The sequence below is a fragment of the Camelus bactrianus genome, chromosome 29 (genome assembly GCF_048773025.1).
Source record: "Camelus bactrianus isolate YW-2024 breed Bactrian camel chromosome 29, ASM4877302v1, whole genome shotgun sequence".
NCBI lineage: Eukaryota > Metazoa > Chordata > Mammalia > Artiodactyla > Camelidae > Camelus > Camelus bactrianus.
The window spans coordinates 11,428,323-11,455,705 of record NC_133567.1 but is presented as its reverse complement, the minus strand read 5'-3'; the positions used below and the strand labels follow the sequence as shown (position 1 = coordinate 11,455,705).

At 37.5% G+C, this 27,383-nt stretch overlaps 1 protein-coding gene across 4 annotated transcripts in view; it reads right to left on the bottom strand.

The window, feature by feature from the left end:
- PREX2 (phosphatidylinositol-3,4,5-trisphosphate dependent Rac exchange factor 2) overlaps positions 1 to 27,383 on the bottom strand; it is a 232,966-nt gene that overhangs the window by 161,665 nt on the left and 43,918 nt on the right. For 3 of the 4 annotated variants that reach the window (XM_074354995.1, XM_074354998.1, XM_074354997.1), the window contains 4 exons: positions 10,554 to 10,625; positions 9,139 to 9,261; positions 6,806 to 6,910; positions 1,570 to 1,671 (listed from right to left, as the gene is read on the bottom strand). In XM_074354995.1, coding sequence (XP_074211096.1) covers positions 1,570 to 1,671; positions 6,806 to 6,910; positions 9,139 to 9,261; positions 10,554 to 10,625 — 402 coding nt within the window. Of the gene's footprint in view, positions 1 to 1,569; positions 1,672 to 6,805; positions 6,911 to 9,138; positions 9,262 to 10,553; positions 10,626 to 21,834; positions 21,976 to 27,383 lie in introns of those variants that run through there. The other variant, XM_074354999.1, reaches the window with a different exon arrangement.

Genomic DNA, 27,383 nt, shown 5'->3' with positions numbered 1-27,383 from the left:
TCTAAGCAAGGATATGGCCATGTTCCTATCTTCTGAGGTCACATGAGGTCATCCTAACCAGAAATAAATGATTTAGAACAACCACATGGCATGATGTATTTCTCTTAATATTACGATCCCTTCTGACTCTTAAAACAAACAAATCCCCAGGATTCCTAAATCAGAACCAGGAATCGCAGGAGTGATGAGAATGCATGCTAACCTGAGTCACCAAGTCAGAGGTCTGAAGGGACTCCCAGAAAGACGAGAGTCACGTTTGCACCAATCCTGCCCTGCCCCCGGAAACCGCGCTAAAGCCCTGCAGAACGGCACGTCCCTGGGTTGGCTTCTCTCCACGTTAGTTAACCGAGCAACTTTAACTTGGTTTTCAATAAGGAGAAATCCTTTTCAGAAAAATTGTTCGCTGAAACCTAATCTATGCAGCTGACAGAAGTTGTAGTGAAAAAACACATTGCTCAAATTCAAAATATTTATTTCTTAAAAATAAATCAGTAAGAACACCAATTAGTATATCCGTAGAATTTGAGTTTTTTTAATTTAGACACTAAGCAGTAATTAATATGTTAAAATAAATCAGAATCAAATATATATGAGTAATGATGGCTAACATGTATGGAGTATGTACATGCAAAATGATCTGTATAAAATAGCTTACTCAATTATTAGGTACACATTTATAAACATGCACTTACATGCATTCACACACAGATACACATATACAGACACAGACATATTCTTTCAGGTATATGTTATAATTTCATCATATTATCATCATCATTTCTGTTTCATAAATGCAACCCAAGGCTTTAAGAGGTTAGATTATGTGTTCGGTCATGCAGGTAGGAAGCAGAATACTTAGGATTTGAATTCCAAGCTCATGTGCCCATCCTCCATCCTTTCCAGAACTGCTGTTCTAATCTATTCATAGACCTCTGTAGTATGAGCAGTAACTAATACATTATAATAAGTCCCTCATAATAAAAGTTTTGGTCATTGGAACAAGGCCATGGACCGACAGCCATTAACAAGGCATTTCCTATCTTCCAGAGGCAGTATTTCCTTAGCACCGCCTTTCCCCGTTCCATCATTTATTATCCCATGTGACCCACATTATTCTCTGTAATAATCATTTAAAAGCCAGGCTTTGAAATTATGTAACTTAGCCTTAACTTCATTAGCATCAAGAAGTCACCAATGTTTGGAGAAATGAAAAAAAAAAAAAAAACACACCAACAACAAATTTGCTTAAGATAAGAACCCTGTAGACAAAGCGCCACATAAACTGGTCATAATGGACTTAATGGGATCTATCCTGAAACTCATGCATTTACTCTAAATGAAACTCAAACAGGTGTGATTTTTACAAAGCGCACTAGAAGTCTCTTTTCCCAGGAGAGGAGACTTGTTTCCCATTTTATATGCAAATGAATGACAAAATATCACCCAATGAATATGATTTGCCCTTTCTTTAGAATTTCAGACTATTTAAAAGAAAAATTTTTAAAAGATCATCAGCAAAAATATGCAGGTACAAGGAAAACGCAGTAACGACGTAAACACATAAAGCACCTTCAGAAGGAGAGGGTACTTGCATATTCTTTGTATCGGTGTCACTAAGTACCCTTCCAGGGGGGCATCTGTGTTCTTCCGTCCTCCAAGGAGCATGCAGTTCTGGGGTGAAAATAAAGGCAATTAATTACATTTTTTTAGCCTGAAGTTGTGAAACTTTCCTCTCCCGTAAAGTTTTCTGCCAAAAACTGATGAAAGCATATCTCTATATCGCTTCTTTCTCTGAGAAAAGCACATCAGTCATCAATAAAATTTACAGGTGAGAAAGGAAATACGCTTGCCTTTCATATGAGATGGAGACCAAAATGCGTTTTGAATCTTTATCTTGAAAATAAATTATCATATATTCACCTGAGTGTGAAGTCTGAGGAAAAAGAATGAGAGCTAAAGATGGAGGAGTAAATTAGTGGATAGATGGATGAATGGATGGATGGACGTCCTGACAGATGAATAAACACATACACGTAGACACACATCCTGCTTTCAAAGGGAGGTGGTGTGGTGTCAGAGGCAACTGGGTTCCACCCAAGCTCTGCCGATGGCGAGTGATGCACCTTGGACTGACTTCAGAATTCTAATTTTCCTCTCTGTAAAAGTGGCCTTTTAAGTCCAGTGGCCTTTAAGTCTCTTTTAACCATCAGACCTCACCAATGACACTGGCCAGCCAGTCTCAGAGAAGGGGGTCAGATATGATCTCCACGGAGGCAAGATGAAAGGGGAAAACTCAAAGTCAGTCATCAGAGTGAGGTGAAATAGAAGCAGTGAAGGTCAAGGGAATCAACTCTGATAAATCAAGGCTTGATCCTCTTAAGCACCTCGCCTTTGTTTTAAGGTTTAAGCAGCAATGCAAACAACAAAACAAAACAAACAAACAAACAAAACAACAAAAACAAACAAAATTTAAAAGAACAAATCTGAACCAGTGTCAAAACCTGTTTCTGCATTGCCTATCAGCATGACTGGTGCAGAGAAAGCAGATAATAAAGATTTAACAAAGGGAGAAAAGGGCCCCTCAAAATCACACTGATAACATAATAGCCTGTATATCACTATTTTAAAAATATGGTCCTATATTCATTGAGAGGAGAGACCAAGTGCTGAGCAGGAAAGGATGCAAAAGGGAGAGTGATGGAACAGAACAACACCCCCACTGTACCAAGCAACGGAGCTTCGGCTCTAATTTGTGCAGTGAAGTCAGCAAAACCAGCGCCATGACTTTACCTTCACCCAGAAATCTTAGAAGACAGAGCAGCAAATAAGTGTCTCACTCAAGCATGCTCTTTGGGGGTTTCAGCCCTATTGCAATCCAGTTATCAAAAATACTCGATCCACCTGTGTATGGCACTGTCCCCAGAGAAACCCTATGTAACACAACTATCCACATCCCATTATATTTCCAGTGATGTGTCAATGTCCCCGTATGAGTGAGCATCCTTTATAAATGTGGCCACCTCCTTTACCCAGCTCTGAGTTGAAGTACCCTAAGGAACTCAGGACTATCTAACCCACTTTTATTTCCTTGTCTACTAGTACTGTGTAGATTATGAACTCTCTTCCTAGTAGCAGAGGCTGGTTGCATTTTAGACTGACTTACGAGAGCCAGCTCTCTCCTCATGCATACATAAAGAACATTTCCCAAATAAGCTCCCAGGGATTTCACTGATCACCAAAACTTACTGAGGTGACAGCATATGCAAGTACCCAACATTGTAATTAGAATCATCACCCTCAGTCTGTAAATTCTTAATGTTTTTCAAAGAGTGATTGTTATTATTCCCATGTTGTGGGTAAGGAAAATGACACAAGAGACATAATGAATTTCCTGAAGTCATCCAGGTAACTAAGGGCCACTGAGAGCCAGAGCAAGAACTATAAAATCCAGGTTCTTCCTACCAGACTCTGCTGTAGAGTCATCTAAAAACCAAGATTCTGGACTTGTGACTTTTAGTGTAGCGCCAGTTTTGCTGAGAATAGAACGCACTGGATAAGACAGCAAAGTTCCAACAATTTATAGAGAGTCTTTAAGCACAGAGGTGTCTTCTGGCGATGGCAGAGAGAAGAGATCAGTACATTCTCTTCCAAAAAATAAACGGTTCTACTGAGAAAAACTGTAAAAAAACAAAAAAACACAAAAAACTTCAAAGCTCTGGAAATCAACTAAAATCAAACAACAAATTGAGAAGTGTTTACTCATGAAGAACTGCTTAACTTCAGGTGTTGGTGGCATTCCTGCCTGGGCTTCTCCCATCCTCCCCCTGCACGGACCCCCACCCAGGGCCACCCCCACTCATCCTGCATGCTGGCACTGTATGCCCATCACAGGAGCACTGGCCCTGGAAGCCTGCTACCAGAGGAGGCTGCAGAGGGAAAAAATTCCACACCCAGGGTGCTGTCAATAAAATGAGTACACTCCAAGAAAAATGAGGAATGCACACAATTCTACTAGCCTGAGTCTGCAGTCCTGCTCAGGGTAAATGTCAGACCGTGCACATGTTGACCCTGTGGGAAGAAAAAGCCAGATACAGCTTGAAACTACCTGCCCTTTGAATGTGTACCCCCCCAACTCACATATAGATCCAGAGATAAGATGGACTATGATGTCTGATCGCCTCAGACAAATCCCCAACTGACTGCTAAGTTAAGCAGTCACAGGAGTGACCCCTAAAAAGAAAGGCTAAGTTATAAAACATAAACTGAGCAGAGCTAGCTGCAGCTGCATATACAAAAGACACAGATTCTCAAATTAAATCCAAGCAAGTTACTAAAAACAAAACAAACAAAAAAAGAAAAACCAACCTCAGGGACGCAGACTTGATACGTTAACATGCATACTGTAGTCCCAAGAGCAATTACAAAAAAAAAAAAACTAAAAATAATAACAGTTTAAAAAAATCAACAGAGGAAGTAAAACAGTACACTAAAAATATTTGTTTAGCACAAAAGAAGGCAGTAAAGGAGGAGCAGAGGAACAACAATGAAAAAGAGACATATAGAAAAAAATAATAAAATTGTACATGTAAATACAACCATATCAATAATTACATTAAAGCTGTATGAACCAAACACTCCAATCAAAAGGCAGAGATTGTCAGACTGGATTTAAAAAAACAAGATCCAACTGTATGCTGTCCATCAGAGGCATGTTTTAGGTTCAAAGACATAAACAGTTTGAAGTAAAATAATGGAAAAAAATATAAGGAACAAAGAGGAAGAGAGCTGACATGGCTATAATAATATCTGGTAAAAGAGACTTTAAGTAATACCGTTAGGAACAAAGAGGGGCATTTTATGATAAACAGAAATATAAATATAGTCATTTTAAATGTATACACATCTAATAACAGAGTCCTGAAACATATAAAACAAAACTGACAATTTCTTAAGTATGACAAAAGCATGATCATAATAAAAAAAAATAATTAAATGGATTTTAACAAAACTTAAAACTTTTGATTTTCAAAAGACAGTATTTTTAAATCAACAGGCAAAGCACACTTGGAGGAAATATTTGCAAATTATATGTCTGATACAGGAACTGTATCCAAAATAAAGAACACTTATAGCTCAATATAAGATAAACATCCCAATTTAATGAAGTTTTTTTTTTCATTTTTGTTTGTTTGTTGGTTGGATGGGGGAGGTAATTAGGTTTATTTCTTTCTTTATTTTTAGAGGAGGTAATGAGGACTGAACCCAGGACCTCATGCATGCTGAGCACGTGTGCTCTACCACTTGAGCTCTACCCTCCCCCAAAATCCCAATTCAAATGCGGGCAAAAGATGTGAATAAGCATTTCACCACAGAGGATGCATGACTGGCTAATGAGCACACGGAAGCCTATTGCCACTGGTCATTAGAGAAACGCAAATGAAAATCACTTTGGGATACAGCTACCCCTCCACAGGCATGGCTGTAATCGGAACTGACAATACCATGTGTTGACAAAGACAGAACTACAATCCTCACACACTGCTGTTGGACGCGGCACAGCCGCCTTGGCAGTTTCCTAATAAATTAAACATACACTTACTATGACCTAGCAATTCTACTCCTAGCACTTATCCAAGAGGATGAAACTGTATGTCCACACAAAGACTTGTACATGTATGTTTTTAACAGCATTATTTATAACAGCCCAAACTAGACATTTCCTGACTTTCCTATACTAACCAATCTTTTTCTCTGAAATGACCTCGTATATGTAGTCTCTTCAAGGTCCATCACTGTCATAAGTCATCTGTTGACCAATATTCACAAATTGGCCAATGGATAAACAAAATACAGTATGCCATACAATGGAATACTATTCGGCAACAAAAATGAATGGATATGGACACACACTACAATGAAGATGAACCTCAAAAACATTTTATCCCATAAAAGAAGCCAGGCATAAAGATTACATTGTATGATTCCATTTATACAAAATCTCCAGAAAAAGCAAACCTATAGAGATAGACAACAGATCAGTGATTGCCTGGAGATAATGGTAGGAAGGAAAATGGGCTGTGAACAGGCAAGAGGGACTTTTGGGGATGATGGAAATGCTCTAGAACTGGACCGTGAGGATGGTTACTCCATTCCACAGTTTGCTAAATATCACTGTACTTACAGCGTGGTTCTCACCGGCAATTAACTTGTCCAAGTAACTGCCAAAGTATGCATTTATATGTACCATCCTAAAGAAATTAAACACAGATCCTTGTTCTTTTTATGAACACTGAACAAGAAACATATGCAGGAGAAAGGTCAGTCTTTACAATTCTTTTCTACCATCCCCACGACGCGTTTCCTTCCTGTCCCTGCCCTACTTAGAGCTCTCTTTACAGAAGTGAAGGAAACTCTAGGGAGCTGAGGGACGTAAAAGCCATGGTGACCTCTGGCATAAACGCATCCCTCAGGAGGAACCGCGGTCTGACAAACAGCTCGTAATCAGCCAGGAGAGGGCCTGACAGTGTTTCCGATAAGCACGCTTCTCTTAACTGTCACTTCTTGCATTTGTGTGTGCGTGTGTGTGATTTTAAGAGTACATACGCATATTTTTCTTGATTGATGCAGAGCTGATTTGCAATCTCACTCCTTACATTTGTCACAGAGCTCTCTAGCTTCCAAGCAGGGATATGTTAAAAACAGATGTCGAACAAGCAGAGTTTACACCACACGGACACTATTCCTCGGCTCTTGGTGAGCCTATCAACAGATAACAGCTTATGGTAAGGTGTAAACATATACTTACCAAAAGGAATGTCCGGATTGTTCTTATTTTGTTAAGTTCCAAAAGCAGTTTTTGGGCCTTCTCATGATTACTACAATACTCGTCGTAGATCCGAAACTTGTCTTTCTGTGAATTCAAGTAATAATAAGTTAGACTCATTTTATGAACCATTCTGAAATAGTGTGATGCTTATGAACAAACTTCATTAAGTGTTTACTGTGTTCAAGAGCTATACTAATGTACATATAAATACATTTTATTTATTTATTTTTCCTGATCTATGAACAATAGGAAAGGAGACAGACATATATTAATTACAGCCCAGTATGATGTATGCAATAAAGGGTTAAATGAGTGGAAGCAGATTCCAGAGAAGAGAGGACTCAGCTTTGCTAGAAGGGTTCAGATACAACTTTAAAAGGATGTAGTATTTGGGCAAGATCCGGAGAGGTGAAGCCAGGACTCCCAGGCAGGGAGAGGAAAGGAAAGCTTGTGCCAGGTCACACGGGTACATAGCACCCCGGGGTTCGTGTGCACCAATCTGGACAGTTGTGTTTAAGAGGGACACTGACCAAGTGGAGACTATTCAGGAACAAGTGACTAGGGTAATGACAGACCTCAAAGATATTACACATGAGAGGTCATCTCAGAGAAAGATATTTGTTAGTATATAAAAGTAAGGAAACAGTAGCTACTTTCAAAGAGCTGTCACAGTTACTGTGAAGGGTTTACAACTAACTCTATGTAGCTCCAAAACTGGGACCACTGGGTGGAAACTGGATGGGCAGAGACAGGCAGATTCGGGATTAGAGATTTTCTAACAGTCAGAGATGTCACTAAAAGTGATCAAGTAAAAACAAGACGAACAACCCTCACAGATGCAGTAGATGGGACACTTCCATAAAAGGAGGAATTCCACACTACCATGAGCTCTAAGCTCCCTTCCGTCTGTAAGAGTTTCTCAACGTGGTTATGATCAATATCTATCAAAGCAGTCCCAATAAAAGAGGAGGACTCAGAAAATGCAGGGATCAAACAGTAGAAGAGAAGTGCGTCCTCTGAAATTTCCAAGACGTGCATTTAGAAACACAGGGTTTATTCTATACAGCCGGTAGAAAACATACTGAATTACTTATTTCAAGAGATGGTAGGAACCAGAATATAAAGCAAACTTCAGAAATAGTTTAGCTACATTCACGGCTGACAGATTCATAGTGTGTTACTGAGGACATGGATGTCAGAGTGCATGGTTCCCACGTGCCACCGGCACCGAGACCGCGGCCACTCCCGCTGGCAGGAGAGCTGCGTTCCTCCCTGAAGGGGAGCAGTCTCGGTTAAGTGGATACAAACACACGTGGTTTCCAGTCGTGCCCAAGGAAAGCACAGCTGGATCTTCCTGTACCCCAGGCCTCTCCCTTTAATATAATCATTTTAGGGAATATTTTCTGATTCTAAAAATAACATTTACAGTCTGCTCACTACATAGAGAAATACAGACCTAGAACCCATATGCCGTTGTCTTTATAAGAGACGAACTAGAAATCAAACATAAACACCTGATTTCTATGACCAAATATTCCTACACATTTTTAAACAAAACACTGATTGTATAGCATTTTGATAAACACGGAGATTCAAGTTGGTATTCTGAAAATTAGCCTCAGTGGGACGGTATAAATAGCACTATTTGTCTCTTTTCAGGATGAATGCCCTTTAGTTCTGAAAACAATTTTCACCATACAGGTGGCTTTTTACCTTGCAAGTCAACGGCATAAATAATTTCAGGTATCATGAACCAAGAGATGGAAATGATCCTACAAGCATGACAGATAATTGGAAATAACTGAGTGCTGGCTTGTTCTTCTGCACTGCTCGATACAACCCTCTGAGAAAAATCCAGACGCAGGCATATGTGTACCTCGAGGGACCGGGGCTGCTCACCCCCAGCCTAGTCACAAGTCAATTAAGGAGGAAACATTTTGACTCATCACACCATTCTAAGAGTAAGGAATTTCTGCCTCAAAAGAGTAACGCTCTATGTTGGAGAGAAACATCAAAATCCTTTCATTATGAACAGCCTGAATATTCATTAGAATTCAAAGCTACAGAGGATGCGAAAAACTAACTCGTTGGGAAAAAGAAGAGCCTGTTTATTCTTCACTGAATAAAACGGATGATGTGAGGCCCTCTCCCCTTTTCTGGCTCCAAGTGGGAGATTTCATTGGCCTGAAAAGACCCCAAACTTTTGGTGTCAGATTTTACTTCTAATGCTGGATCCCCACATCCTACTATGCCAAGAGCTAACTCTTAAATTCTAGGGGGAAGCTTTTAAAATAAACAGAAATTTGTCCTACAAAGCGAAGAAAGCAGGTTCCCACTTCTTGCTGAGCATTAGGTTCTGGATGTAAGCATTCTTCCACGACTTTCAGAAACTCTTTGTGTACCGCAAGGATCTCTTCAATGTTGGAGAACAGCATCTGTAACAAACGTGTAAGAGCCATCACGAAGCGGGCTTTAAAAAAAGTCTACTGCGAGTACAGTGTTCTCTCTCCACGCTGAACACTTCAGGGGATAGCTGTCCTTCCCACCCACCCGGCAGGGGGGGGCGCCAGTTCCACCCGGACACCCCCTCCACTCCCACGCAGCTCCGGGAACCAGGAACCTGTCCCTGGCTCGCAGGATAATCCGGAGTAACTGACTCCAGGCGCGGCAGTCCCACGCCACTGAGAACGGGCTGCGGGTAAAACTGCGTGGGCAGATTTGCTGGCAGGCCTCGGGGAAAGGGCTTCCTTGTCCCCAAGAAGGGCACCCTGGAGTGGACAGCCCTTTGAAAGGTGCTGTGTCTGGAAGTGACAGCTGGCACAGCTCCAGGGTCACTTTGCAGCTGCAGGAGGAGCCAGCCCAGGGGCAGAGTGAAGAGCTGGAGAACCTGGCCAACTGGGTCACCTCCCTGAGCCACCCGTCCTCAACCTTCTCTTCTGCCTGGAGCTCCCGATATGGGAGTCAAAGTATCTTCAGGTCCATTTGAGCCTCAGGTGTTTTTTGCTTGCACACAAGCTAAAATACCCCATGGTAAGGAGAATGTAAAAGAGAGTATTTAATGTAATAGGAAATAGTCTTAAGTGCTTATAAAATCCTTGGGAATTTTTTATTTTCAGTAAAATAAAACAGCAAGTTAGCATCAAAAATAAATATCAATGATGATTTATACAATTTAACTGAGAAATAATGACTATGGCACGATTTTCATTTACCACCCCCCCCTTTTTTTCCCCAAAACTCTTCCCAATTTTCCTTTCCTACAGTTTAAAAGGAGATGCTCATACATTTGTCTGTGAGGTGAAGATACTGTGTGGACTTTCTTTTCTGCACCAGTGGACCATCCAAATTGTTTGTCCTTTAGGGGTCAAAGTCTGGAAGTTGCATCTGCCCACATCCTACCTGGTGAGCCCCTCCAGCAATCGTCCCACACACGGTTCAGCTCCCACCCCCTTGGAGACACTAAGGTTCTCAGTCTTGGGGTTATTTTTTTTTCCTCTTTTCAAACATTTCCAAGATCTTGGCAAAAAAATTCTCTCTGTCTTCTACACCACCCTTATAAGCCCCATTTCTTTTCCCAAACTGTAGTTTCCCTTCTTCTAATTGTCACTCCCACCAGGGCCTAGCACAGAGCTCACACTGGAACGGGAGACAAGGTGATGAACCCAGAGTTAAAATTTTATCTGAGGGGACCTCATGCTGGGGTCGAGGGCCCATTATACCTCCTCACCTTCACTGTTTCTTCTGTTACATTTTTGTCAACTTTGGATGCGGCGCACTGGTTCATTCGGTGTAAGAATGCCTGGGGGAAACAAGAGAAGATATTATGAAGACAACATTAGGTTGGTCAAATAACTGGGTGTTGATCAGAACTAATTTTTTTATAATAAACCAAAGCTTAAAAACTAACTATTGAGTATAATAGCTTTGCTGTAAAAGGCAAAAATCCTGTGCATTGCTTCTCCTACCTGGGAAGTCCATTTCCCTTATAGTTTGGGGGCAGGGCCCAAAGTGATCATGTATATATGAATTAAGTTTATCCACCAAGACCTCAAAGTTCTGCGGTAAACACTTAACAAATATTTCCTAAACTTCTAAGTCCTCTGAAGCACAAAAGACCAAAATCTAACAAACAATGGAGTTTCTACTAAAAAACAAAAGGGCTAGAAATATCATGAAGTGATCCCTTTGGAAGTGAGAGCGACTGAGGGAGTGAAGGAGGAAGGGAGAAAGAGAAAGTGACTTTCAAGAAGGAATGGAAGGATTTCCCACCACCCCCCCCCCCTTAAGTTTTAGGAAGCCAGAATTTGTATTTCAGGTCAGGACTCTCCACAGCCCTCTGGTAGGCAAATGAGTTCATTAGTAGTTCAAAGATCTGGACTCTTCCTGATGGTCATTAAGCTTTGATCCATGACTGTGTAAGCTATTATTCTAGCAAAGAAAAAAAGAAGTAGAAAGAGTTATTTATACTGGAACTTAAAAAAGAAAGTTTAGAAGGAAAAAGAGAAGAGACTTTCTAACCAGCAAATCTGGTCTGTGTTCTCAAGACAGCATCTATTTAACTACCTAGTGACCAGGTGAGATCATTTCTTCCCTTGACTGTCTTAAGAACTTCAGCCACTACCTGCCAAGTCAGGGTACGAATGACAGCCCATCAACCTCCCAGGGCACACAGAAGCTCAGGGGAGTCTTGGGATACTGCATCAGGCAAATGAAAATGAAGGTAAGAATGTCATTTTTGACATGCTACATTTACAAAGATTTAAAACATGAACAAAACACAGGATTGCTCATAATATGCCAAAATCATCACCCTCGAGACATTGCCAGCAACAGTAGAAAATGACACAACACTTCTGAGGACAGCTTATATCTCCAAACTTTTAAATGGGCATTCCCTTTAACCCAGCAATTCTACCTCTAGGGATTTATCCTAAGAAAATATTCAGACAAGGGCTTTCAGTGTATTGATTACAGAAGTGGAAACACAGGAAACAATCTAAATGCCCATCATTAGTGGGATCATTTCATATGTGATAGACCATGCAAAGTACAGAATACTGGGCAAAAGTATAATCATAAATGGAATGGGATGAAAAATCATATATACATATGTGTCTATACAACAGATGTCTATAAACATTGTTTGCTGAAAAAATTTACTAAGCAGCATACATGTTGTGCACATACATATACAGACACACCTACAAGTATACATACGTATATCGACAGGGGTAATGTCGACGTGCATTCATACTAAGAAAAAATATGTAGCATATACTAAAACGCAAACAGTGATGACCTCCGGGTGGTAGCAAGCTGACCTTTGTACACTCCCTTATTTTCAGAATGTTTGGCTGTCTGCATGTTATAATCTTTGTAAAAAGAAAAACAAGATTATTTAAAAGAAACAAAGCAAATGGGCCACAAGATCTCACTCCCAGCATTAGCTTCAGCCCCATCTTGACTCCTGGTTCAAGAACTCACATTTCAGATTCCGTAACTACAAAGCCACATCAGTACTGACAGCCTCAACTGAATAAAAGAGTTCGCTGAATTAAATAAAATGAACAAGAAAGTATTGCGTGGCACCTTAATTCTTTAATTGGAAACACGGGACTCAATTTTTTGAAATATTATCTACAGTTAGGTATAATTGGCAATGGAGAGAGACTGTTGAGTGTTCTGACTTTAAGGGCCCATTTTAATTAGTGTTAGTCTAATTTTTAATTTTAGTTTTGCTTTTCTTGAATATTTCTCCATATACTCATACATCAAAAATGCTCCTGAGTTCCTTCCATTTAGTCCTAAAACAATGCGGGTACATTGGCTGCCTCGTTTACATTTCGCGTTGACCACATAGGGAACATGTGACTTCTCGTGCAAGCAACGCTTACACTTCACCTCTACATTTATAAACCTTATCTTCCTAAACTGAACTCGGTCACATTCTGAAATCAACAAATTAAAGACAGGAGGTAGTGAAAAGGAATCAAACTATGAGGTAAAGGAAACATGCAAACTAGTAAAGCAAGCACTGTCCCCTATCTGACTTTTTATTTTCTTATCCTCCGTGACAATATGAAACTTTTTGTTTAACTGCATACGAAAGAAAACTTCTTAGCATTTTTAACCAAGCATTTATTTTTCCCAAGAGCCTCATTTTATTCAACAGTGAAGGCAGATTTTAGATAGTCTGCAGAGAGGGCAAAATCATGAAAACGTTTTGACATTTTTTACAAAACGTGTAAATCTTCCTTTCTGAAGATAAAGATAAAACAACGTGTTTTCAGAATCATCCTTTAACTACCAGAATCTAGAGTTGTTCAGATTTTGGTAATTGGGGCATTGAATCTTTCTCCTACCAATCAAAGAAGCAGTAATACTCTAGTCATAAAAATACATGAGATTTAATATGTCATTTTATCTCTGTATTCATTCATTCTCACTGGTCCAGAATTTCATCAGAATTAGATCATTTTCATTTCAATACAAATATATGGAAAATAAGTACAGGAAAAAATTGCTTTTAATGCCAGTGGTTCTCAAACTCTTCATTGTGTGTAAGACTTGGAGTGTTTCTTCCAAATGCAGATCCCCAGCCCTGTCCCCAGAAGGTCCGATTCAGCAGATTGGTTTAGGACCCAGAAATCTGCATTTTGAGCAAGTTTCCTGGGTGATTCTAAGCAGCTGGTCCAGAGACCACAGTCTGATGAACATTCCTTTATGTTGATTCTTCCAAACATTGAAGAAACACACTTATGAGACAAATAAGTGAGACTCGATGGGTAAAACAGGTTGACTTACTTCACCTTGACTTTCAACTCCATGTCACACTCCCTCTGTGCACAGTATCTTGTCACTCAGCCACTTGAGGGTTCCGCTACCAACAATGAAAATCACAATCTAGGCTGCATACACAGGTCATAATAATCTCTGAAGGCTAGGGAGATGCTGAGACAGGTGAGCCAGATAAGACAGACTGGGTCACATTTGGAAGAAGTGATGCTCGCTGGTACCTCTTCATGTACCTCCAGCTGGCAGGAGTGTTATTATCACATGCTCAGCAAACCAGAGCTCCCCAACAATCATCCCACACAACATGTTCCCAGACATCACTTTACTCATGGTTCCCGACTCAGAGGGCAGAACTCTTCATCTTCTCTTCAGTGGGCCCCATATTGTTTTCCTCTCAACAAGTGTTTGGTGAAACATGGTAAATGTCATACATTAATTAAAGTTTAAGAAAGCTGAAAGGGTCACAAATTTGCTAACAAGAAATCAAAAGAAGGAAGAAAACTCATTCACATATAATAGAGAGATGACAACAATCCCCTTTCTCCTCGTCTATCCCTCTGGGCTGCTGTCAGTTCAAAAGTAAAGCAAAGTCCATGATGAGTTTTATTCCCAGAACGTAGTAAAGTGTCTTTCGCAACTCATTTTTGTCCTTCCCGTTCTTTTTATCAGTCAATTACACACAGTAGATCACTCTCAAAAGCCGCACTGAATTTAAAAGTTCACTCTTTCAATTCTACATGCCTGACGCCAATCTGAATTTCTTATATAGACATCAAACCTTACTACTCTTATGAATAGTCTACATTCAGAATGATCTTAGCAGCACCTTGACAATGTGGCTATTTAATACGAACAGAGGAGCATAAATTTAACGTAAAAAGGGAAACAAATCAAGAGGAGCTGTACTACCACAGGAAGAAGTAGACTCTGTGAAAACAAGTGGAAAAAATAACGAGTAAACGTTTTCCTTTTATCTCTTGAACTGAAAACAGTATTACGACATCAAAATTCTTTGGAAGATAAATGCTTTGTTTTGTTTTGTCTTCCTGAGAGAAAAACAAAGTCCTAACAAATGAAAAATGCTTGTCATTTGAGTTTGCCTTGAACACCTGGTTGACCGCGGTGCCATCTTATTGGAATGGAGACATCTGAAGGAGTAGTTGTTGGAGTCAGAGTTTGTTCTGGCTGTGCTGAGCTTGAGAGGCCTATTGGTCACCAATGTGGAGATCTCCAGTAGAGAGAGCTGTACTGATCTCGGTTTCTGAGGCTGAGGTTAAAGAGTTGAGTGTCACTGGCACAAAGACATAACTCAGGGCAATTGTTCATTGAGAGAAGAGACAATTGACTTCAGTTCACTGGAGACAGTATGTAGACAAAGAAGAAAAAAGGACAGAACCTTGGGGCACTCCAACATTTAGATGTCAAAGAAGCCAGTAAGGTAGGAACAAAACCAAGAGAGTGTGGTGTCACCAAAGCCAACAGAGAGAGGGTTTCAAGAAAGAAGGAGTGGTCCACAGCTTTATCAGTGCTGAGAATTCAGGTGAGGTCCATAAAGATACATAACTTGACAACGCAGAGGTCAATCACCACTGATCTTAACCACAGCAGTCCCAAAGTAATAGGAAGAGAAGGAAACAGAGAATAAGAAAATGGAACCAGTAACCAGAAAAAGTTTAAAATTTTTTAAAGTTTTGCTGAGAAAAGGAACAGAAATATGGAGGTGGATTTGGATCAAGGAAGGGTTCGTTTTTTAAGCTAGAAAATAACAGCTTTATTCATCCTTCAAGTTACATTTTATGTTCCCTTAATATACTTTTGGCAAATCCTTCATAAATTCTCCAGTCCACTGGTTTTCACTTTTCCCTGAACACCAGTGATTTCAAATTTTTTGAGAAGAATCCTTCCTTTAACATGAAAAAAAGCACCAGCATGCATATTGTCGTGTTAATGTCTATAAATTTAAATACATATTAATTATTAATTACTAGGCAAAATTCAGCAATATTTATGTTACATGGTAGTGGTTCTCACAGGTTTCAATCTCAGGTATCCTTTACACTCTTAGAAATTATGGAGAAAGAGCTTTTACTTCTGTGTATTATATCTATCAATATTTGACATATTAGAAATTAAAAATAAGAAAAATTTAATGTTTGTTGTCAAAAATTCACTTACTTATAAATTTATCTTAAATTAACAATTATAAACCCATGACATGTTAACATATACAACATACTTTTATGAAAAAATAGCTATCTTTTCTCAAAAAATTTTCTGTGAGAAGTGTGGCACTGTTTTATAGGATTACAAATTTCTTTAATGTCTAGCTTAGCAGAAGATAGCTGGATTCTCATATATGCTTCAATGTGTTGTGATATGTTATTTGGCATCATATTTTCAATGATAGTTTGAAAAGGGAAAAATATGTCCATTGCTATAACATTGTCAATGAGTTGTGGGTATTCTTCTTTAATATAACACCAAAATTCAATAGCGGTATTTTCTCAAAGGTAGTCATCTGAAACCACATCAGTGAACTTTTTGTACTCTATTACATTAAAACCTATTGATCTGTCTTGCAATTTGAACAGCTCTTTTATCCATGTTTAATGTTGCACATTTAAGTGATTTACCGTATCTTCCAAATATTAATAATATTCATTATTCAATATTAAAAAAACACATCATGTTAGTTAATATCAGTATCCAGCTCATTAGAAAAGTCTTTAACTATAAGGAAGCTACCGAGGTTACACTGATGGACATACATTTTCCAAAACTCTAAATTCACTTGCCAGCTTGAATTTGTCATCATCAGTAAATACTGTCAGCTGTTTTTTCTTGCAATGACAGGCTCACTTTACTCTTTTTTGAGGAAATATCTTCCAAATACCCAAATGCCCTGAAACTGAAACCACAGTTTGTCTCACAGTTGTTATTTCCAGTAAATAGGATGTTCCATAGCAACTCAAACAGTAATACACGTTCTTCCCCTGGAGATGACCATAATACGTGAGGATGCAACAGAAGTCCTTAGCTGTACTTCCCATTTCATCACAAAGATGTGCTCAAGAGTCAAGTTTTAGTAAAATTAATCATTTTTACAGCTTTATCAAGAACATTCTTACATGCAACTGGCATCCCCCTGCCACCCACAGGAGTGGGTGTCAGTGAAGTATGTGGTAATTAATAGCACAGTTTGGTGCCAGTGCCTTGATTCACACTAAAGCATCAGCAATATTACACATCATTGCTTTTGTACCATTAGCACAAATATCAGTGCACAAACAGGCAAAAATAGAGAATCACAACTTACTAGATCAAAAACCCAAAAGTAAAAATCTCTGCGAGAAGTGGTACATGTTAGGAAATCCTTAACTGTAACCAACAAATTACTGGAGACTCAGTGTGGACAAATCTGAGAGTTAAAACTCCAAGGGGACAAAGTCAAAGGAGGGATTCCTCACACTTTTATGAGTTTTACCTCCAGGAGCTTTACCAGTTTCTCACAGTGAATATCAGAGAAAAACCCTGTCCTTCAACAGCAATGAGAAAGAAAAAGTAACCATTTTTAAATACATCAAACTATTCTATTCTTAATGAGGCCTGTCCTCAAGGGAAAGTATTTTATGAGTGTCTATACTACTGGAATTATACCCAAACCTAATTCCACTGGCGGAAGAGAAATATCCAACTCCAGGCTGCTCTACTCTTCCAGATGGGAAAGGAAAATACTCAATCCTAGCTTACGCTGGTCAACATTTTCCATATAAGGAGAGGGGGAAACAAAAAAAAAAAAATGGTGAAGTTCACAGTTCAGGGACACAGGCTCACCAAAAGACTGAGACTTAATCACAAGACTATAGACCACTTCCCATTCCTACATATACCACCACATCACTAAAGGCCTATTTACCAGAGTTCCTTTCACACAGCCCATCATATCTGGCTTACAACAAAAAATTACAAGGCATATTAAAAGACCAAAAAGGCAGTTAGAAGAGTCAGAGCAAGCATCAGAACCAGATTCAGATATGACAGAGATGTTGGAATTGTCAGACCAGAAATTTCAAAAAAGCAGGATTAATATGCTACAGTTCTAGCTAAAAAGTAGACAACATGCAAGAGCAGATGGATAATGAAAGCAGAGAGATGGAAACTCTAAGAAAGAATCAAGAAGAAACCCTAGGAAATTTAAAAAAAAAAAACCTGTAACATAAATGAAGAATGTCTTCAATGGGCTCATTAGTAGACTGGACACAGATGAGCAAAGAATCACTAACTTTGAGGATATGGCAATAAAACTTTCAAAACTGAAAAGCAAGGCAAAAAAAGATGGGAAGAAATAGGACAGACTATCCAAGAACTCCACAGTCCTCCATGATGACGTAAAGTGTAACAATATGCATAATGGGAATAGGAGAAGGAGAAGAGAGAGAAAAGAACAAAAATATTCAAACAATAATGACTAAGAATTTCTCCAAATTAATGTCAAATACCAAACCACAGATTCAGGAATCTCAGAGAATACCAAACAAGGAAAACACCCCAAAACCTCACAATTAGGCATATCATATTCAAAGTGGAAAAAAAAAATCTTGAAAAGAGCCAGAGGGAAAAACACCTTACCTATACAGGAACCAAGAAGAGAATTACATTTGACTTTCCTCAGAAACCATGCCAGCAAGAAGAGTTAAATATTTAAAGTGAAATATTTAAGATGTTGAGAGAAAAAAAAATCACCAACCTAGAATACTGTATCCTGAGAAACTATCCCTTCAAAAGTGAGGGGAAAATAACTTTTGTTATTATAAGCTACTTGCACTACCCATGAAGAGTTACAGTATGGTTTGAAGGTATACTTGAATCATTTGTAAACGTGTATTGCAAACTCCAAGGCAACCACTAAAAAAAGTAAATAAATAAATAAATGGCATAATTGATATACTAAGAAAGAAGAGAAAATGGAATCAATAAAATGCTCTATTAAAGCCAGAAAAAGAATGGAATACAAAAATGGGGGGGGGGGAGATAAGAAATAGAAAATAGTAACAAATATGGCAGATATTAATCCAGCTATATAAAAAAATCACATTAAATGTCAATGGTCTAGATGCACCAATTAAAAGAGATTGTCAGAGTGGATCAAAAAACAAGATGCAAGTATACACTGTCTAAAAGAAACCCACTTTAAATATAAAGACATATATGTAGGTTAAAAGTAAAGGGATGATAAAAAGATATACCATGCTAACAATCAAAACAAAGCAGGAGAAGCTATATTAATTTCTGACAGAGCAGACTTCAAAGCAAGAAATATTATCAGAGATAAAAAGGAATATTACATAGATATAAAAATGTCAATTCTCAAAAAAGACATAGCAATCTTTAACATGTATGTGTGTAATAAGAACATCAAAATACATCAGCCAAAAACTGACAGAACTACAAGGAGAAATAGATGAGTCTATTATCATTGGAGACTTAACTCTCTATCAGAAATGGAAAGATCCAGCAGGTAGAAAATCAGAAAGGACACAGTTGAACTTAACGTCATCAATCAGCTGGATATAATGCACATCAATAGACTACATCCAATAATAGCAGAAAGTACGTTCTTCTCAAATCATGGAATATTGATCAAAATAGACTACATTCTGGGCAATAAAACACATCTTTACAAATCTAAAAGAATAGATATCATACAATGTCTGCTCAGACCACAGTGGAATAAATTAAACTAGAAATCAATAATAGAAAGACAGCTAGAAAACCCCCAAATGCATGGATATTAAACAATACACTTCTAAATAACACAGTGGTCAAATAAGAAATCTCAAGACAAATATACAAATATTTTGAAGAAAATGAAAATACAACCCACCAAAATTTGTGGGATGCAGCAAAAGAAGTGCTAAGAGGGAGATTTATAGTGTTGAATGCGTATATTAGAAAAGAAGAAAGATCTAAAATCTATCATTTAAGCTTTCACTTAGGAAACCAGTAAAAGAAGAGCAAACTAAATCCAAAGTCAGCAGAAGGAAAAAAATACTAAAAATGAGAGCAGAAACCAGTAAAATTTAAAATACAAAATCAATAGGGAATTTCAACAAACCCAAAAGCTGATTCTTTGCAAAAATAAATAAAACTGATAAGCCTCTAGCCAGATTAATGAGGGGGGTGGGTGGGGAGAGACACAAATTACTGGTATCACAGATGAAAAATAGGGCCTCATCACAGATCCCATGGACATTAAAGTGATAATAAAAGAATACCATGAAAAATATTATGACCACAAATGATAACCTAAATGAAATGGATCAATTCCTTGACAGACATAACCTGCCAAAAGTCACAGAAAAAGAAATACAATTTGAAGAGGACTGTATCTGTTAAAGGAATTGAATCAATATTTAATAACTTTCCAAAACAGAAAGCAACACACCAAATGGGTTCACTGGTGAATTCTACCAGATCTTTAAGGAAGAAATTGTACCGATTCTCTACAATCTCTTTCAGAAGACAGAAGTAGAGGATATACTTCCTAACTTGTTCTATGACCAAAAGCAAAGACTTCACAGGAAAACTACAGACTAGTATCGCTCATAAACTATATGCAAAAATCCTAAACAAAGTATTAACAAATAAAACCCAAAAATGTATTAAAAGAATTGTACAGCACACATATGCATGTGGGAATTTCCCAAATATGCAAATTCAGTTCAACATTGGAGAATCAATTAATATAATCCATCACATGAACACTCTAAAAAGAAAAACCATATGATCATATCAATAGATGCAGAAAATGCATGTGACAAAATCTAACAGTCATTAACAACAAATACTCTCAGCAAACTAACAGAGGGGGATGTCCTTAACATTATAAAATGTCTTTAAAAACTCTACAGCTAACATTATACATAATGGTGAGAAACTAGAAACTTTCCCTAAAAAACAAAACAAAACAAAACAAAACCCAGAAACAGACTAACAGATGCAGAGAACAAACTAACGGTTACCGGAGGGGAGAGAGGTGAGAAAGGGGCAAAACGAGTGAAGGGGATTAAGAGGTACTACATAAATAAGTCACAGGGGTATATAAAAGTCACAGCACAGGGAACATAGTCAATATTTTATACTAACTTTCTATGGTGTGTAATCCACAAAAATATTGAATCACTATGCTGTACACCTGAAAGTAATATAATATTGTAAGCCAACTACACTACAATAAATAAGAATAAAAATAAATTTTAAAAAGAAGAGACAAGAAGCATACCCACTAAGATCAGGAACAATGCAAGGATATTCCCCCCTTATCAGTCCTTTTCAGCATTGTACTGGAATTGCTAGCTAATGCATTAAGACCAAAAAAGGAAATAAAAGGTATATTGATTGGAAAGAAAAAATGAAATTGTCTTTGTTTGCAAATATATAATTGTCTGATTAGAAAATCCAAAAGAACTAACCAAAAAACTCCTGGAATTAATATGCAAGGTTGTAAGATACACAGTTAATATACGAAAGTTGATTACTTTTCTAGGTACCAGCAATGAACAAGTGGAATTTGAAATTAAAAACACAATGCCTTTTACATTAGCACCTCCAAAATTAAATACTTAGGAAAATGACCAAACTCCGAATAAAAAATATCAAAGAATCAAATACTCTACATTCATGAATAGGAAGAGTCAATAATGTCAAGATGTTAGCTCTTCCAACTTGACCTGTAGACTTAACACAATTACAATCAAAATTCCAGCAAGTTATTAGGTGGATTTCAAAAAAATGATTCTAAGTTTATATGGAGAGATAAAAGACACAGCATAGACAATATTGAAGAAGAAGAATAAAATCAGAGGACTGACACTACCTAACGTCAAGGCTTACTATAAAACCACAGTCATCAAAAGAGTGTCGTTTTGGTGAAAGAAAAGAAAAGTAGATCAATGGAACACAACAGAGGGCCTAGAAATACACTCACACAAATATAGTCAACTGATCTTTGACAAAGGAGCAAAGTCAATACAATGAAGAAAGAACAGTCCTTTCAACAAATGGTGCTGTAACAACTATACATCTGCATGCAAATTAAAATTTAAAAAATCTAGACGTAGACCTTACATCCTTCAGAAAAACTGACTCAAAATAAATCACAGACCTAAATGTAAAATGCCAAACTAGAAGACAACATAGGAGAAAATACTGACCTTGGGTATGGTGATGACGTTTTTAGATACAACACCAAAGGCATGATCTTTGTAAGGAACAAAACAAATTGGACTTCATTAAAATTAAAACTTCTGCTCTGTAAATGACAAAAAGAGAAGACAAGCCACAGACAAGCCATATATATGCCAAAATATATATGATAAAAGACTATTACCCAAAATATACAAACAACTCTTAAAACTCAACAATAAAGAAGTGAGCATTCAGATTTTTCAAATGGGCGAAAGAATTGAACAGACACCTTACCAAAGAAGATAAGTAGATGGCAAATAAGCATATATAAAAAGATGCTCAAATCTTTTGTCATTAGGCAATTAAAAATTAAAATAATGAGACACCACCACACACTTATTAGAAAGGACAAGATCCAAAATACTGACAACACCATAGGCTACTGAGAATGTGGAGCAATCAGGAATTATCGTTCATTGCTGGTGGGAATCCAAAATGGTACAACCACTCATGGGCATCTATCACTCTACAAACCATCTCTCTATATATATATACATCTCAATCACTTGGATTACTCGGATAGGTGCCTAAAGAGATCACAAAGATACCTAAATAGCATATTATGATCCCCAGTGAAAACCCTTTGAATGTTGATGTTTTCTCATGATTCAGACACAAAAGGATCTGCTGTGCCATAGTTGTTGAAGGCTTTTTAATTATTGCTCAATTTCCCACCAAAAGATATTTTGCTCTCTTGCAGAACAATTATTAATTCAAAGTGAACATCATCATTATCGGAGAGCCTAGGTGAAAATAATTTTTCATCATAATAACATCCAGATTTTTTAAACACTTTTGGCTGAAACTCTCCCAGGATTTGAGGATAATTAAAGCATTATTTAGTGTCTTCTATTTGACTTCAGTACGCCAAAAGGCAGCATGACGCACTGTGTTCTTCAGGAGTTTTCAAATGAAAGAATTTATCTTTGTCAGCACATGATCAATGCACTAACTACATGCAAGGCACAAGATTTTTAATAGGTGGCTAGAAAGTCAACAGTGAAAACAAACAAGATAAAAGATAAACAGTTATGTATAAAATTATTAAAAGTGAAAAATTAAGAAATTTATGGAGATGATTACAATGAAAAATATAACAATGCAAACTTTTCTGAAGTGTGTCTTGTGTTACTTTTATGAGTTTTGGTTAAGATTTTTGTTAAGTTTTTGTTGAACTTTTTCTTATATTTGTCTTGATTTTTATTACAACCATGTCATCTCACGGCTCAGCCTATGTTATAGCAGTCTTTCTTGCATAGTTAACTTCCACCGACCTAGAGCAAAAAGTCAGTCTAAAGTAGAGGTCAAGAATAGTAAAGGTATTTCTTAACATAGCACAGGGTCGTTAAAACACTGATTCAATTGCTAACATTTAAAGAAATAAGAGCATTCACATAAAAGTCAGTAATTATAGTCTCTCTCCAAACTAGAGAACAATCAACACAGGGCTCACATCCCTGAATGGTTGCAACAGGCTGAAGCAAAGATGGCCACAAGCTGTCTTCATTTGCTTCAGTCACCACTCTTCCCTATTGTCCCCTACACCAAAGCATAGCACTTACTTCTACTGTGGTTTTACTTAATTCGAGAGGGAAGAGAACTAGAGGGTAAGGCCCCTGCCTCCAGCTCTCTGCTCCTTTATTAACAGTGAATCGATCCAACTAACTCCAACTTTGGAAGAATTCCTTGATTTTAAAACAATTAATTCAAGCAATGTGGGGGGGGGGAGCTAATACATATATATTCCATATTGTCAAATTGTATTGATCTCTTCTACTCAGGATTCCAGGCTGGTTCTCAAATGCGGTTCATGTCAATCTCTCTACTCGTATTTTCTAAATATTCCAGAAATTTAAAAATTAACAAATAGTTGAAGATAGAAAAAATTTAATGCATGATCAAACCATAAGGGGTTAATAAAGACTGGAGATGACCTCTATAATTCTCAAGAGGATTTACAGCACAAGGTAGCAATAAAAACTGAACAGTGTATATGCAGCATGGCTAGACCAAGGCTTTGATTTCAATGAGCTGCTACTTTATCTGGGTGTAGGCAAGAATTACACAGGCTGATGGAGTAAGTTGCCAGACAACCTGAACAGAAAATTCAGGTATAGAAAAGAAGACTAAAATTCTTGAAGCTGCCTTAGCTCTTCCAGATGTTATCAACCCTTTATAGCACCAATAGCGTCATTAAACAAAGATAATGTACTAGGCTAGGTAGCAAAATTTAAATTGAAAGCTATTCCTTTGCAATTCACAAGTCATAATTTTTGTACCAGAGCTTAAAGTCAGATTAAAATAATGAACTTTTCAATACATTTGGAATAATCACAAAAATAATAAAGACATTTCAAATGCCCCACAATTTCTGGTGGCATTTCAGATAAAAGCATGTTTCATGATGTCAGCTGGTGATCACTATGGACTAAAACAAATTTCTAAAAAGCAGTTCTTGAGCTTACATGGACATACTTGTGAAATTTTTCCTTACTAAGATATTGGCTGAATTGCCTTACTTTTTGATATTGTACAAATATTTACTCAGAGATGCCAGTGGACTATTGTGTCTCCAACATAATACTTCATTTTGCGCTGCTCAGGAATTTACATTGATATCAGATAACTCAAAAAACACAGCACAATGAAAGAAAGGGCTAAGCGGGAAGTCCAAAGCACATTCTATAGATAATAGTCCCGAGCACACATTTTTCTCTGGCACAGGAAACGGGTCATTTCCCGAATTTAAAGTGCAGAGCACTATTCCTGTTTAAGTCATTAATAGAGAATTCAATCCCTATGAAAAGGAAATGTAAGCGGTGGGGGAAAGGAAAAGTCTTCAATGCTGGAAAACAACCCAAAGAAATGAATGAGGATCCCAGGAATTAAAATCTGGCTCTGCCTGGAGTCCACTACCCTCTTTTTTCTCACACTCTGATCTAAAGCTCCAGTGAAACCTCAGGAGGCATAAAAAAAGATTTTTACATTTTCTTCATGATAAATATTTGTTTCAACTATTATAAAGAACATTTTTGTTGAGAACTTTATACACACTTTACGTTTTCTTGAAAACTGACTCTTAACATTGTCCACTCTTACTCTTAAAACACCTGACTTTTCTATTCACATCCTACTGCCCCTTCTGACGTACGTCCCCTTCTCTCCTTTTCTCATGCCCCAATATTCAATATACCATTCACTCCTTAGCCTGTATTTTGTTTCCTTTTTCATTCCACTCCAACTCTATCCCTAAAAGAAATTAATGTATAGTAATGAAAATGGTTAGTGTTGGGCTAACATAGACAAACAGATCAATGGAACAGAAAGACAGTCCAGAAAACATCCCAATTAGGAGGGAATTGAGTATTTAAGGTCTTTCCTCATGTATGGAATTTCTCACTCTCTGGAATTTATTTCTTTTTGAGGTTTGTTGTGTTTATTTGTTTTTGCATTATCAGCTCTCTGAAAAATGGATTTTATAGCTTATCTAGTGTGTTCTGCTTCTTAGGATGGAAGCAGTGGTCTCCTGCAACTTCCTATATTCCAACTGAAACACAGAAGTTCTCTGTAAAACTTTTAAAATATTCACTTAAGATGTATCGAGAAGAGAGTAATTTTTAATGATTGTCTCAATGGCTTTTTGTCTTCACAGAGGCATTCAATGTACTTTTTGTAATATGTGAACTTATTGGTATAATGTGGCTTATTGGTAATACATCCATAATGCGTGAACTCTGGAAATTCAGACAACATTCTTAGCTAGGTCTTTACATCATCCATATCCATTCCATTTATTTTTTAATGGATTTTTTTTGGAGCAGCATTTCCTAAAAATGCACTGCAAAATGTGTGTGGTACTTCCTAATTTTAAGGGATTTGGAAAATGTCACTAATGCATTTAAAATCATAATGTTCATTTCAGTGGAAAACAGTTTGCTGAGTCATTAGTTTGAGAAAGCGATAAATGTTACAGTTTGATAACTGGTTAGATAATGTTATCTGACGGTTTTGAATTAGGAATTTTGGATCTCCACGAGGTTACAGAAAATGTGCTGGTTAAGGAACTCACATTTTAACATCGTACAGAGAACAGTTAGCTCTCTGGAGAATGAATGTTTAATGATTATCATTATCAACTGCATCAGTCAGCTTCAAAGGAGATTTTATGCCACTTTTAATTCATTAGTACATTATTCTTAAAAAAAAAGATTTCTAAATATGAAAACAAACATATATACGTATACACAAGACTGAGACATTGTGCTGTACGCCAGAGATTGACACATTGTAACTGACTATACTTTAATAAAGGAAAAAAAGAGAACATGGGGAAGGAAAAAAGGTTTCTGAAAACTGTTTCAGGGGGTTGGGATTTATCCTATTTATATCCCTAAACCCTTACAAATCCTTATATTTCTCTGAGTAGTAGTTTCTTAATAAAGCAAGTAGTTTCTGAATAAAGCAAGGTGACCCTTTAAGTATCTAAATTCTTCAGATGGCAAAAGATCATTCAAATGGTGCCACTTTTCCTACGTGAAACCAGTGCGGAGCATGTGACCAGAAAGACCTTCGCCTGCGCCTTGGAACCGCTGAGACTTGTTAACTGAAAGTAGGTGCTCGACGGTATTGTGTTCTTTAATGTAGTCTTCTTAACTGACGTGCTGCAATGAGGAAAAGAGGAAAGGATTTCTGGAGAATTTTCTCCTATAAGCAATACTCTGTTACAGAAATACAAGGCTGCTCAAATTCTATGATTTTTATTCAGTCAGAGAAAAAGCCAATACAATCAAAGTCAAGCAGCTTTAAACAGAAGAGACTTATTCAATTTCTCTGCTGAAGCATATGAAAATAGAGACACCCCTTCCAAGGCAGGCAAAGGAACTTTGGAAATCAAATTTAGAAACTGAGTATAATTTGGTTTTATTTCAGCCTCCACGTGAGGTCCCCTGACCTGACTGCTGGAACGTACCCGTGGGGAAGTGTGGGTCTAATAACCCAGTGAGCGGCTGGAGAGCTCATGCTCAGTGAAGCAGGGATGGACTCTGGGCTCCTTTACTTCCTGGCTGTTCGACCTTAGAGAAATTATGTAACCTCTCTAGGACTCAGTTTCTCCACTGCTGAAATGGAGGTAAGATTACACCCAACTCTATAGGATTACTGAAGCTTTAATTGAGATAATTCACATATCTGGTAAAAAAAAAAAAAAACATGTTATAATTTTTTGCTATGACTATTTATGACAAAAAGAATACGTTTGAACAGTAACCTTAATTATTCTGTAGCTGCCTTTTTCGCTTTTTCAGCTGTCTGTCTATTCATCTATATGTGCTTCCATTAACCTACCTCCAGGTGAACGGACATCAAATCAGTTAAGCCTGTCCTCTCTTAGACTTAATTAAAAATTCAAAATTGTTTCTATTCCTTGCCACTGATGAAAAAGACTATGTCTCACCCCTTTGGCCTCTTGTTTTACTTTAGAAAAATCATCATCTATAAAACGTGGACTTGAAATATG